This window comes from Thunnus albacares, chromosome 14 (genome assembly GCF_914725855.1).
Source record: "Thunnus albacares chromosome 14, fThuAlb1.1, whole genome shotgun sequence".
Lineage (NCBI taxonomy): Eukaryota > Metazoa > Chordata > Actinopteri > Scombriformes > Scombridae > Thunnus > Thunnus albacares.
In genome coordinates this window covers 1804903-1820478 of record NC_058119.1, presented here as the reverse complement: position 1 = coordinate 1820478, position 15576 = coordinate 1804903, and the positions used below count along the sequence as shown (strand labels likewise).

General features: G+C 39.6%; 1 protein-coding gene across 5 annotated transcripts in view; it reads left to right on the top strand.

Annotated features, from left to right (window-relative positions):
• Nucleotides 1-3116: 3116 nt before the first annotated feature.
• The window catches only part of col13a1 (collagen, type XIII, alpha 1), a 143169-nt gene continuing 130709 nt past the window's right edge, over nucleotides 3117-15576 (top strand). For 3 of the 5 annotated variants that reach the window (XM_044372929.1, XM_044372930.1, XM_044372927.1), the window contains exons 1-2: nucleotides 3118-3920; nucleotides 14566-14635. In XM_044372929.1, coding sequence (XP_044228864.1) covers nucleotides 3606-3920; nucleotides 14566-14635 — 385 coding nt within the window. In that variant the 5' untranslated portion in view covers nucleotides 3118-3605. Of the gene's footprint in view, nucleotides 3921-14565; nucleotides 14636-15576 lie in introns of all 5 variants that reach the window. The other 2 variants (XM_044372928.1, XM_044372931.1) reach the window with 2 other exon arrangements.

The window sequence follows — 15576 nt, the reverse complement described above, 5'->3', positions numbered from 1 at the left end:
CCAAGCAGCTCCTTCCAGCAGCCGTTCCAGTGAAGTCCAGAATCAGTGATGGACTACTCTGGTGTGAATGTAGTCTGATGCATTTTCAGAGCTGTACTCTTTAGTCTGGTTGACTGGGACTCTGGTTGTTTTTCCCCCCTGGATTCGTTTGGGCAGATCTGAACACAGCAATCGTACTCAGGTGCGAACTAACTTTTGCAACCGTAAAACCATACATTGCTTCTCCCCAACCATAAGCTACTTTTATCACTTTGTTATCATGTAATTTTCAATCAATCTTTACTAATTTATCTGCTTGTTTGTTAATTGCTGTGTTGTAGACTCAGTGTCCATTGGGGACTGTTTTAACTTCATGGGGGATATTTAATCTGAGTGGCAATGTGACCTGAAAATATAAATTTTATTACCTTTGTCCTTGGTATCAGCTGCAAATGTAGTGGCCCAGCTGCTAATTTATGAGTCATGCTTTGTGTAGGAGTGACTTCCATGGCTGAATGAATTCACACATATGCTAACATTCAATAACATGAGGTGGAGGAGAATCTTTATCACAAACCTTATTCTCTGGATAAAAGAACTAGAACTATTCATGTTTCAAGTTTCCGAAAAGTTGAAAGTTGATTAATTTGATCATTATTTATCCAAAATAAGCATGATAGCAGAATAGTATCATATAAACTAGGAAAGTGCGTGAAAAGAAACACCTTGATTAGTTTGTGTTAGTGTAATAGGGACAAATAAATTACACTGTTGAATGAGTCAAACTGCTTTGTGTTAAATCCAGTAGCAATGTTGATGAAAAGCATATATATATATATATATATATATATATATATATATATATATATATATATATACATATGCACATATGTATATGTATATATACACATAGTTGTTAATGGAGACAGGTGAAATGGAGACAGAAGACTGGTTCCTCCTGAACTGATATGTACCTTGACCCAGCAGATCTTCATCTCTCCTCTCTGGATGGGAGAGGCAGATTAAAGGTTTGTGTTGGCCGCAATAAGGCTACATTACATCATATGTATTTGTGTCGTGTACGAGATAAGCAGGTCATAAAACTAAAATGCAACATCGTCTTCAAAAGTGACTGTTAATGATCAGGGTTGGGCTAGATGTAATGGAGATACAACAACTGGACTCACCTCAGACACACTCAACAAAACAGAGTATTTCGAGGAACAGGATTCACTCTCTCCTTTAAGGCTGACATATAACAAGCAAGCTAGTCATTAGATTGAAAGTGTAAAATTGTTCATAGTAGTCATTCAGAGTGGGTTTAAATGTCAGATCATGAATATTTGAAAGTCTAAAGGCCAAATGTTTTAGTAGTAAATGTTTTATTACCTTGTCTTAAAATGATCCTTTCAGTGTGCTTTGTTACATAACCAACAACGGTCTGAAGTGACCATTCTAGTTTAATGAAGGTCAAAAATGTAAATGGGCATTCCACTGCTTTTACAAATGAAAAACTGTTTACCTAATAGGAGGTATAATTAGCGCTACTCAGACTGTGAAAGTTTTATAATGTCTTCTACTCTTAGACAACAGCTCTGATTACATCGTGTCATCAGGTCTCAGAGACTTCAAATATATAACCGAAAGCCTTTGTTAAAAAACTGTAGCAGTGGAGTGTTAAAGATGTGGGTTGTATCAGGCATATTAACCAGGATCTAATGAAAGATGTCTTTGAGTTGCATCATGGGAAATGTAGGGGTTCCAGTGTTTTTGGAGCTTGACCCATACTAGGCAGTAAACATCAGGATATGTTGGCCTCTGTTGCACAGATTTTGACCTTTCTTTTTTCAATCTGTCTATCTCACAGGTTCTCTAACTTCATGGAAATACGATACTAAATACCCGGAGTGTACCTTTTAAAGCTCAAGTCAAAGTGGTGTCATACTCATTTAAGGTACATTGAATTGGAAAATTGCAAAAAAACAAAAACAAAACTTTTTTCAATCAATGGCTGGTTATGTTCACTAGCTGGAAGTCTGTCCACATTCACTGATGTTGAGCTTTAGTTTGTTTGACTTTATAAGAAGGAAGACATTAAATCAGAACCACAAAATGGTTAATGAGGACACAATAAAGTCCAAGACTATTTCCATTGTGGTCTTTAATGTAAAGATAACAAAGTTCAGGTGACTTATACCAACACACCAACTCAATATACCAAGACTGATAAAACCGGTAACTGCCCCTTGGCCCCAGAACCCCATCGGCCCCAAAACTCCCAGTTTCACTGTGGAGTTGATTGGCTTGGTAATTTGTTATCTCAGCTGAGCTGGGTTCTGCATCATAATGCTGAGGCCCTGTCCTGCAGTGATGCAGTGTCAAATTCTCTTATATATGTTTATTGTTGTTAATATTTGGTTTAAATCAAACTGCCACAAACTTGGGAAGTATAGTTCCAGCAACATGGCACTGGATGGTTTTGGGGTCTGTTCATCTTACCTGATGGCAACTTTCAGTTGGCAGGGTACACACACAAAGCACAAAGAGTGTTTCTCAGTGTTTACACAAACACTGAGAATGGAGTCATCTTGTGTTATTCATAGATTCTGGATATTTAATGAGAGAGAAGGAGTATATACCATTTTAAGAATTTCTAACTAGGTAATTGAACTTTTTTGTGGAAAAAACATACCAGACAAATATTATTATTTAAAGCAGAGTACTTTTATATGTTTTAAAACATGTCTGGAGGGGATCTTCAATTTCCAGGTTTCCCTTAATCCATTATTTGATTTTTGTAGCATTGTGGTGGTTCCGGCGGTGGTTACGTATTATTATAATGTGAAAGGTAACTTATTACTGGCACCAAAGAACCAAAAAAAGTACATATGTTGGTGTTAGTACAGGTGAGCAACGCTGTCTCTAGTCTGGTGGAAATTATGTTGTGTTCCATGAATTTTTGGACACAAGTTTAGTGAATCCAGCAGATCCGGACTCAGGGCGGCAGAGTGCTGCGTTGTTTTTGGTCCGGAGCTGTGCAGTACTGTCAGCGGGCCTCACTATGCCGGCTGTGTGACTGTGCGTCCTGGCTTTGCGCACCCTAAAAATATCCCTCGCCAAGTGCGCGGATCAAAGGGGGCAGCAACACCGCCACGAATCCCGCCCCGGCATTTAACCTAAAGCCACTCAGAGGAGGAGCAAGTAGTGTGAGGAAAGGGAACGCGGCATCCAGTGCCGTGCAGAGGAGAGAGAGGCTAGATCGAGTTTCAGAGACGCGCACTGACGGCTGACTTGTGGGATCACTCAGAGGAGAAGTAGCTAATGGGACAAGCGGAGCAGGACACAGAGGAGTAAGAGTCCGTCACTGTGAAGCGGGAACATCACTGACTGACTCCTGACAAACAGCAGAATGTCTAGTTTTCTAACTTTGATGTAGTTGCTCATCTGATGGCAGCAAGGTAGTTTGGAGACAGTCTGAAGAAGAAAAGGGACATCTGCAAAACTTTCCCCCCCAACAGAGAGAGACAGCCTCTCACAAGCTCCAGAGTTGTAGGTCGTCAGGATTTCTATTCACCTGATGAATATAGGGATCTCCGAGTGGATAAAACCAGAATTAGATATCTAAAATGGAAGAGGATCAGAAGTGGGGAGTCGCTGAGAAAGCGAGTGAGGACAGGAGGACTCGCGCCGAGCAGCAGAACCCTTCAAAAAAGCCGCAGTGGAGAAATTGGAGAGATTTGTCTGGTGTAACGATTTGCATGGCATTATCTCTACTGTGCCTTGGAGTTTGCATTGTGGTTTTTGTCCGGACGTCGGAATTGCAGTCCAGGATAGTAAGTCTGGAGCAGCAGCAACGGGACGCGCAGCTCTCCGCGTGGATGTTGTCTCTGGAGCAGGTGGAGCCCGTTATCTTGGGCCGACTGGACCAGATCCTCGAGGAGGTGAGCGCTTACATTCACACGTATACAAACTACTCCTGTAGGTATCGGAAAGAGGAATATGTGATCTTATGAAAGGGAATTTGTTTCAATCATCCTGCAGAACTTACTTTGTCTATTAAGAGACCAAAGGTTTGGCTCTGTCATAACTGAATTATAAATGAATTTCTTCAGTTTAGAAGAAAACTTAAAACTTGGTCATTTTAGTAACCCGCTGCTGCTAAAGTGCCGTTTTCATTCCACAAGTGTTCCGTACACCATGAAACAACAAAACACGTTTGTTATGGTAACCAGAGTTCATTTACTTTGTCCATTAATTAATTATCAATCTAAGGTGTTATTGAGGTTGGGAGTTTTTGTTTTTTGTGACGTTGGGTGATATTTTCAGGTGCAAACTTATATTTTAAGAATTTTCTTATTCAGTATTCAGGCATTTAATTAAGTTTACCCCAGACTAATGGATTCTCATACATTAAAGAGTTTAAATGGATTATCTGCACAGTTTAAGGTTGTTGTTTTTTTTTTTGAGGGGTAAAAACCCCTTACCAACTAGCATGAAAGCCTCCCTGAATTTTCCCTTCATTGGAAAACTCATTTTTTTCAGGTATAAATTACGGGATGGCTTTTATGTTATTTGGTCAATTTTATTTTTTAACTAATTAAAAAACCATTAAACTGAGCGCATGACATTGATTTATTACAATCCAAAAATAATTCCTGTCAAATCTCATTAAAAGTCTTAATAACATCATTGTTAATGAATAAATGAATTAATTTCTTTATTGTTTTATTATTAAATTTTGAGCTTTTCAGTCAAAATTAAGGTAAGGATTCAGTTCCATAATGGTTTGTTGTTTGCAGTTCCATTTCATGTCACTTTCAGTTTTTGGTATTGATGGAGTTAGAAGTTAATAATAAAGCAGAAGTAATTGATTAAAAAAGTACCTGAAACGAGCCTAAAAGCACCTGTTAAAGTGTATTAGTTGTTTCCTTTGGTTTTATGAGGAATTACCTGTTAGTTAAATCTCTTCAATAAATATCATATAAGTAAAAAAAAAAGTAATTAGTAGTACTGCAATCCTTCTGAAAAAAAAGAAAAAAGTTTGTGCTATAGGACTTTTGTTAAATCGACTCATTGATTAGGCAAGATAGACACATCATCTGTGAATCTGTGCTGAGATAACATGTTAGGAGCTCTATCCCAGCCTTTCACATCTGTTGCTCCTAAAGACGCCCTCTGTGCTGCCCTTTCATTGACCACTTCCACAGCTACACTAACAAGCTCTTCCAGAGTGATTGAAGTCCCGCAGGATCCTGTTTTCTCGTCCTCCATTTGCTTTGGCCTAACAGAAGCAACCCCCTCACCCCCATCCCAACCCCTTTCACCAGAGCCAGTGTAATGCACTTACCAGGGAAGGAAAGAGCACAGGACGCCTACTGGGGACAGAGGTGTTGCGCTCTCCATATGTTAACCTGAGTCTACTATTTTAACTAACGCAATAATAAGAGAAGAAGCTGATAGCTTGAAGAGCTGAATAATAATTTATCACACTGACAAAATAATAACATTTGGACAGTTTTCAGTCTTGTTCAAAGTGTTAAGATAGTCTCAGTGTCCTCTCCTCATCACAGGTTATTACCCCAAGTCATGCTCACACATACAAAGATACAAAAATGCAACAATCCAATCAGAACTGACATACTCAATTCTGATTGGACAATTATTTTTTCATATTGCCACTATTCTGGCACATGACAAAGTAGTTAATTTCCCAAACAATGTGTTTCCATGCATCATTTTTTTAAAAAAAAGATAAACCTGGTACCTCATAATAGTTATATTGTATAGAATTGGTAAGGGGAACTTGATTTTACAGATCAAAGTCTGTTTTCAGGTGTATAAAAAGTAGTATAAAGATTTTTGTGTCTCCAGAGGGAGCTGTATGAAATCTGATAAACAGCATGCGATGTCACTTGAGTCACCGTTGGTTGGTGCTGAAGACTACAAGTTTGAAAATGGAACAAATCTGGGAGTGTGGAGTTAGAAAGAAGTAAGGTTACCAGACCTCTGTATCTTGCTCCTCACCTCTGCTCCAGGCTAGCAGCTCCAGGCTGCTACTAGCATAGCACAACCAAATTTCTAACCACGCCGTCGGCAGTTGACTTGCGTCGTGGGTAATGTAGGCGCCAGGTTTTGACAATAAAGAAGAATGCATGAGACAAGACAATATCTCTGGTTCTGCTGCATTACAAACTGTCTATCATGAATGCGTCAATATTACAGGAGTGCAATGCTAAATTGGTGGAGTACTCTTGTAGAGTACTTTAACGTAGTTGAGTAGAAAACAACTGTGCCTCCGTGTCCCAAGGGAATCAAAATGAGAGTTATTGGTTTCCTTCAAGTTAATATTTCCTTCCATCAGAGGACATTTGGTTAAAATTGAACCTTAATTTCATTGTGCCACTGGAAGCCCTTTGAATTGCAAATTATATTTTCCACATCCATTTAACTAAAAGAGTGCATCATTCGTGTACAGCCCAGTGTTTAAATGTATTACTGTATGTCTGTGTCTGTTTTGGCAGATATCCATACCTTAAGTCCTTGAGTCAGTGGGCAGCACCACCAAGTTTTTTTGAGTTTTTATGTTGAAAGTATATGTAGACATGAGCTGTGAGCAGTTCAACCATTTGAACAGGTGAACATATTTAGTATATTACAGGGAAAAAGTTAAATTTAAGAAATAAAACCACTTAAAAATTTGTTGGATTTTTGGTAACTAATATTTTTAATCATCTTGTCAACCGAGAGATTTGACTTGAGTCCCGAACCACAGATTAGAAACACTACCTGTACCAGTGTTATCAGTACATACTGAAACACTCTGGATTGGCCAACCAAAGTCATGTCAGCTATGAGTGGAGACAGCAATTGTAAATACCTGTCAATGAAACAACAGCAGTGAACAGTGAAAAGCAGTACAGTCAGATAAACACATCAGACAATGAATGAAGTTGAGAAAGATAACATGGTGGGGTAAGTGCAGCCAAAAGAAACAGTTATATCCCATTAAAGATGCAACAGAGTCCTGGTTCAGTGCCTGGCTGTGGAGCTCCTCTGTGGGGCCCAGTGAGAAGGATCTCTCTGTCTTCATCTCCAAACAGGCCTGGGGCGCTGCAGCCTGCCTCTTTGTTTAGCTCTGCATGTATATATAGCCATTATTAATGGGATACAGCCACAGATGTGGCCTTTTGTAGAGAGAGAGAGAGTTATCTGTGGTACTTTCACCCAACACTGTCCAGAATCCATCTCCCTGTCTCCTTCAATGATGGCCAGTTTCCTCTGTTATGGAAAATGTGCCCCTTTCCAGCAGCACAGAGAGGCTCCTTATTATTATTTCAATTACATTTGGATCAAGGCAGAATCATTTAGTTTGTTGAGTAATGTTTCTAGTGAATTTGCATCACATTTGCAAATGCATACTCCTACTAATCCAGTCATGCACTGGTTTCCATTCATTTCCACATGGTATACAAATCTATTCTCTTGAAAAGGAGGGTGTGGTGATATTCTATATTTTTAATGTTATCACCATGAACACACACTGTAGTTTATTTTGACTCAATCCCACACACACTGTCCTGCTGCCAGAAATACGTACTCACTAGAGCACCAAATATGGATTCATCCGCCACTGAAAATAGTCAATAACATACACAATTTTCTCCTGTTTGAGTAGCGTTAGCTAAAAACTACAGTGACCGGCTGTTTTAGGGAATTACTCTGCCTTGAAACCTGATGAAACTATATATTTCTGATCCATATTTGAATTTGTATGTTTTAAATAGGAATCATGGAGATTTGTGAAGAGCCAGGCTAACTCTTTCCCCCTGTTTCCAGTCTTCATGCTAAGCTAGGCTAACCACGTCATAACTCTAGAAAGAAATTAATTTCCCAAAATATTGAAGTATACCTTTTAAATTATTTCCTGTAGATGTTATTTCTCAAAGGCCTCTGAAAACATGTAGACAATGTGAAAGCTTCTCTTTGAAACGGAATAACTGATGTCACTGCTAAGTAATATTCTCAGCCCACAGCCCTTCAAACTGCAAGGGTAAATTCTCAACAGGTGTCCAAGTTAAGAATAAGCCCTGTGAGGTCCTTATATTTAGTCATACCTCACCCAAATAACTGCCATACTCTTAACAACACCCCTGAAAACACCCTGACCCCTGACCCCCCCTCGACTCTGCCGTTATCTGGCCCTAAACATGGCCCCTTTAACATTTACAATTAACCACAAAGTGCTCTCTGCAGGCCTGGCATTAGCGTGGTGCACATAGTGAGTGCAGAGACGTGATGGGAGCTGCAGGCCACGTACTGAGGTGTAGAAAAGTGAAAATACAGTCTCTCCTGCACTGGTTTCCTCACTCAGCTCCCCACAGACCTATCACCCAATACACTGTGTTGTGTGTATGTATGACTGCAACTCAGCCCTCCGTAGACCTCACAAACACAAATACATGCATATATATTTCTATGATTTGTGTGTATGTGTGTGTGTGTGTGTGTGTGTGTGTGTGTATCTGGGAGTATAAATGACCCATGTGCTAATCAGACAGCCTAATGCAAGCAGCACACTCAAGTAGAAGTGCTCAAAGAACCTCTGCACTTTGTCAGAGCACAGTTAGTGATGGCTGCACACACACACATAAACACACACTAAGAGTCACTACTTTCACCTACCTGAATGACACATTACACTTGAGCTTGAGACTAAACAGGCACGCTGACAGTTGGAGATATTGTAAAGATATACAGCACAGTAAGGATTTACAATGAGCAAATATAAGTGACTTTTCCTGATGAAAACACAAGATAGCTGTCAAGAAGAAAAGAATCAATAAGACGTTTCACGACACAGTATTAAATGCTTTAGGACTGTGTGATTGATGACACCCAAGTGCTAATAGTGTGCCTGCTAGATACATTTAGAGAATTCACACTACTGCTAGAGGCCTCAAAATCTTAGCATAGCATGAAGTTCTGACATCACATCCATGCTTGCCACAGTTCCACTACCTTTGTTAACTTGATCAAAGTTACATAACTATTAATTGGTTAGCATTCAAAAAACAGGGCTGTCTGTGTGTTATATGCTATCGCAACTGTTTTTATCTTATCCTTTTCATTAACATTAGAAGAGGATTGGATTAGAATAAATTGAATTAAAAAAAAACCTTGTGTGCATACAAATGGTAAATGAAATTTGAATTCAATTTAATTTTGATATTTGCAGCTATAGACTTCCATAGACTTCTGCCTGTCAAGCTTATGTTTAATCTGTGGTGGTGATGGTTTGAGGGAACAACACCAGAAGTAACTAAAAACAGAAATATTAAACCTGCAGTGCTGAACTTTTTCATATAAATGAACATCCATTATGTCAAGCACTTGCCAAACGAGGTCACACAATGCTGATTTAACATATCACCGCCAGATAAATCTCTCTGTATTTCACAGGATCTGAAGTTTTTAAATCAAATGTTGGGCGCGACATTCCTGTGCTGTTGGCCATTAATCATGCAGCTCTTCTGCACTTTCCAAATGTTATTAGACTGAATGGATCAAAGTCTGATAGTGAAACAAATCATTTCACACGGGTTGTGTGACGCTCAAAACAATTTAACAATCTCGCATATGTGAGCATGCTGCATGCCTGTGTCAGGCAATCATGGCTGAGCATCCCCCTTTACTCTCACTGCCAGAGGGGGGAGACAAAAGTCTCGTACTCCAGCTTTAAAGAAAAAACATAGAGCCAAATCCACAAAACAATTGCACGGCTTTTGCGGCCGCTAAACCTGTGCAAATGAGACAAAAAGATAGTGTGTAATTCACAAAGTACCCGCAAGGGGTGAAATGCCCTGCAAACTGTACTGCCAAGCAAATAGTATCATGGTGTACCTGTGCCATTTGCATGTATGCAAATTAGGTAATATTCATATATTTGGCACAAAATTGGCCCCTTTCTATGCAAATATACCTTGTTGCATAAACAAACTAATTAATAAAGACCAGCGCATCTTAGCATCTTCAGATAGTTGGTGTTAACTGTCACATACTCACTCTCTCTCTCTCTCTTTCTCTCTCTCTGACTCTCTCTCTCTCTCTCTTCAAATCTTCAAGCTTGTGAGGCTTGAATGATATTGAATTGATATTGAAAGATATCAAGGATGAAATCTTCAGTCAGACATTGGGGGGATCAAGTGGGTATGGGGTGGTAGGCTTATCTCGGACTTTCAGCTACTTAAAAATAAAAACGTCCTGACAGCTCTGATGGAGCTCAGGATTCATTCATAAGTTCAGCTTTATTACAAACTATTCTACCGTATAAACCTGGAATCTGTGTGTAACAGCTGACCTGTATAGATGTGTAGCAGAACACAGAATATTAATTACTGTCAGATCCTGAACGATCCGGTGTTAATGAATTTACCACTGCTGTGCCGCATGTGTAAATGAGCACTCTCTCTCAAGTTGGAGACGCACTTATCATTTCAACTGCTGTGTGACGCTGCAGTCAGCTGTGACACACTGCCGGCTGTGGGCAACAAACAGAACATCAGTATTGATGTTTCTGTGAAATCCTGGATACGTTCAGTAACACCTGAACAATATTATTCAGACATTGATCTAACATGTTTCAGAACTGCTTGAGTCCCATTAATAGCTGTATTTTGACATTTGACATTCCAGTAGATTGTGTTATAGATGCGAAATACTAGAGAAGTAAAAGAAGCAAAACACATGCAAGTTGGTTTGTGATTGATTTTGTGCTCTCTGCAGTTTTCATTATGGACCAATCTGTGTGTTGAAATGTTGAGAACAGCCTGAAACTCTGGAAATAGCTCCACTCACTCAAACAGACACGAAACAAGGGCAAATTGCACTCTGCAAAACTTAATGGGTTTGTTTGTGCCAGCATGTCATTAAAGCAACGTCTTTCGTGAATAGAACCTTAAAATGGGGCAGATTGCAGGTGCAAATGCTGCGTAATTCACAGTGCTATTAGCAAGCGCAATCCATTCTTTGTGGATTTGGCCCATAATTACATCATATTTTAGAATTATGCAAACTCTGTGTAGAGAAATGAGTGAACACGCAACATACTCTTGAGCAAGGTTATGTTGTAGTGCTAGATTTTTAGCATTATTGCACAATTTCATGATGTGATTTCGAATAAGGTTTCTTACTTCTGGAACACTCACTTCACTTTGGCTCTCCATGAAGTGAAGGGAAGGCCAGGACTGAAAGACCATAACAGGAGGTGTATGGGGCAGCAGTGCCAGGTCTTACTGTTAATCAGACTACAGGATACTAAAAGGTTTTGTCATCCCTTTAAAATAGAATGTTAAAACCACATCAAAAACTCTGGCATCAGGTTACTATTTTTAAGAGGGGCAGGCAGAGAGGCACAAACACACACACACACACACACACACACACACACACACACACACACACACACACACACATCTCACCCCCGTTTCCTAGTTAGACTGAGCGCCCCAGCTGCTCTACATGTATATGCTATGCATCAGAACTAGGCTGTAGGATATCATGGTATGACCTTGGTAACACACAGAATATCCCTATTAGGATGCAGAGCTGTGAGCTACAGAAAGAAGTAATATCATTGGCTGAGTTAACCCTCACAGGTTTACATGATGAGTTCCAAAAGTTAGCTGTTATTTCAATACTTACATACAAATTTGAGTTTAATTCTGAGCCTGCAGTGTGTAGGACAAAGAATAAACGAACTATGTTCTGTGACGTCAGTATTGACATTGTCTCACAATGCAGTTCACAAGAAATGGAGGAGCTACACACAGCTGGAATAAAAATTGTGGCTGGTTGCAAATTTCAATGTGCATTGCATTATGGGACAGTCAGCACCACACTTAAGACTTGGTACTTGATTGACGTAATTTGTGTCAAAACTTGCACCCCTTCTTCTCAGATTCATAACTCAGTCAAATCCACATAGACATCACACACAAACAATGACAATGACTTTCCAGTGATTTCAGTACCTCTGATGTCTCTGTCTCTGTGCTCACACACTCCACACTCCCTCTCACTTCAGATATCACCTCATGATCCTCACGTTCAGATATTTTCTTCAGTATCAAAACAAATCCATGAATGTTGTCTGTATCCATGATTACAGTGAAAACAGGAAATGCTAGTAGCAAATGTACCATCACTTTACAAGCTAAAAAAGCTGGGCCAAGTCAGAGCTTACAACTAACCCACTGACCATCACATTACGTCCTGTTTTCATCACCCAAAGCATGTAGTGAACTGTAGTGCCACAATTCAGAACACAGTTTTTATATGTCTGGAACAGATCTACTGATATTTCTGGTGTATTAAAATCTGTGGACATACAGTCATACAATCAAAAAAATTGAGAAACATGTAACCATGCCAAAAACCCTCAATAAAGAGAGAGAAAGGATTAAAAATCTATTTAATTTAGTCTGCATGCGAGCATTTTTGAGTATTTATTCATTTAGTCAGACTTCCAACATAGTATGTACTCAAAATCAATCAATCAATTATTTTATTTGTGCCCCTAGGGCAACTGGTTGATTAAAAGTTCAGCTGTATCCAGAGTTTCTTCTTTGCTTGACCTAGCCTCCTGTTAGCTAACTCTTATTACAGAAATGCTGGCTCTTTGGCTCTGCTCGTTGAAGTTTATCTAGATTCACTGGATTATTTTTGTCTACAGAGCAAAATCAGGGTATAATTTTGCTACCACACTCATTAGACAGAGGAGAATGTATATGTGAAGACATGAGTAAAAGGCTAATGACAGTCTTTGAAGTGTGGTCATTACATTTCTGTCCCTCTGGCAGACTCTGCTACTATGTCAGTTGTGACCTTTGATGTGGTTAAAGGTGCAGCTCTTTTTGTTGTAACTGACTGCTGCAGTTTAACTGAATCTCCACTCTGCATTATCACCATTATCTAGTTTGACGAATGTGTCTTCCAGTAATGTTCAGGTTGGACCATTGAGAGCTCCGTCTGCACAGCTCTCTGCGTCAGTCTTACTAAAGACTTCTCCAGTTGCAAGCGGGGTCTGCCAGTATCAACCAAATAAATTCCTGGAAGTATTCATGAATAATATTAAGTGGGTTAAGGGAAGCTTGTGTCTGCGAGTGCAGTCGTACAATTGATTCCGCATGAGACTTTTGAATGACGAGAGCACTTACCCTTGGAATCCTTATTTTGAGCCAGTCATAGATTTTTAAGTGTGTTTTATAGCTAACCCCATACTTAGGAATAAAATACTCACGGAAGGCTTGTAAGACCTTCATTTTTTTTAGTTGTTCCTACAGTTTTATCAACATTTGGTTTCTCTTCAGCCTTGATGATTTGAAAGGCCTCAATATGCTTCAAATAGAGTGCCTGTTGGATTGCCTAACAGCATCTGAAACCTCCTTTCCAATGATGGAATTGGGGTCAGGCTCCATCCAACAATTTAAGTAATTTATCTCAACAAACAATCCCACAATCGTGCCCAGTGTATGTATGATTTACCAGGTTTTCAGAGGTGTTTGAAAGTTTTTTTTCATTCTTCACATAACTACCCCATGTCATTTTTTGTGTGTTTCGTGAATGCAACATCACCAATACTTTTTAAGAGAGATTATTTGTCTGAGTCCTCATGTCCTGTCCCTCTTAATGACAGCAAGCTTTTTGTCCAGTCTTTGATTGAGGTCTTTTGGAATAAACCCTTTCACCTTTAGATGTGATCAGAAGACACTTTGTAAGAACAACTTTTTTGAATTATGCAAGGAAAACAGCCAAGCGTAATGTTGCACATTTTTACTTAATGACCTGCTGTTCGATTCCTGGCTGTCAATCCCACGACCTGGGATTACAGGCACGCTGAGGTAACAGGCAGTACCCGGAACTCTGCAACAGCGCTCAGAATGACAGTGCCTTCATAACATCCCCTTCAGCACCTGTTGCAGGCCTCTAAACAGCTCGTGCTGGCATTCCTCTGCTAGTAACCACCACCAGTGGGACTGACTGCAATGTTGTGGAGAATGTACTTGGATGGTTTTGTATTCTGCCCAGGGTCAAATCACATGCAGGCTTTTGTAGATCTAATGAGGTCAACCGTCACACTTTGATACTTCGAGAAAGACTAATATTGTGCCTTGTGTTGAAGAATAACAGACAAGAGTTCTGTTTTAACTTTTCGGATGAATTTCTCTGAACACTAAACAGTTTAAAAGACTGTTTGAGATTAAGATGGTTGCGCACTTTCAAATCATGTGAATGTGAATCTGAAATGAAGTATTCTAAGACATTGTTGACCAACTGCATGTAACCTGGGCTGTTTAGAGATTGAATATCTTAATCAAGACATTGAGTATCAACCCCAAAATATGAAGTCAAAAGCAGAATGTCCATACAGTCATTTAAGACAGTTGATGGCTCAAATGTCAAGGGCTCCATGGATAATAAAAATATAAAAATATAGGGTTTTGACTGCAGAAAATGCATATTGGGTGCAGCAGGATGTTAAAATGTCAGTAAGTTCTAACATTATTTTCCTGTTTCTCTCTCATGCAGAAGCTTGCAGCACGTCTACCGAAGACGCGGGAGGCGAGGGAAGCTCCCCACAGCTGCCTGTGTCCCCCAGGTCAGTTTCTCAACCCTCAATCCTTCATCACATATTTCTCACTTTCTCTTAACCTGACTCGCCAGATGGTTTGTTACAAAGAAACATCTGAGAAGACATCCTTGGAAACTGTTTGGAAAAGGGCAGGCACTTTCAAAAATACTTGGCAGGTGATTGGATGAACCATCTGTCTATCACTGTCTTACCTTGCAAGGTAGCTAGATTCGTGAGATCACGAGATCATGCGAGAATCCTTATAGGACACTAATTGTGGTGGTTTGGACAAAAGCGCATAACTAGAAGACTGACAAGATGGATTCTCGCTTGTTGTTGTGATCTTGAGAATCCAGCTGCCTCGCAAGGTAAACTTTCTCTAACTGATCACACTTCACACACGAATTACATGAGACCTGAGACTTCCTTTACTGGTCATCTTTGTAAAAGTTCATGTGTTTCTTTATCATATACAAGCATGTTTGGGCTGAGCAGGGGATGGGTCTGTGATAATGAGATCTTCATCCATTACAACCATCAAAAACATGCTCACAGCTGTTTTGCACTGTTGTGTTTCCATGTGTTTCCATGTAAGGGTTTCAGTGTTTTCTTTACTGATGTAATGATGATAACTATTGCTGTTTCTCATTCCTTGTTGATCAGTGGAAACAGCTGCAGAAGAGTTAGAAAGAGATGGGGCATTTACACCAGGTTATCAACATGTTGCCTCTTTACGATATTGCTGGAGTGTAATGGCATTTTTATGACTGAAAGCAGGCTGGGTGTGGTAACAGGTTATTACTGAGGACTTACTTATCAGCTTTTGTTGTTTAAACAACTAGTGATAGAAAAAAACTGATACAACAAATAAAATGTGTCATGGAAAGGGAGGGGGCAGCTGAGATTGCTTTAACGGTTACCTTCAAAAAACCATCAATAATATACAATGATACTGACAATAATGGACC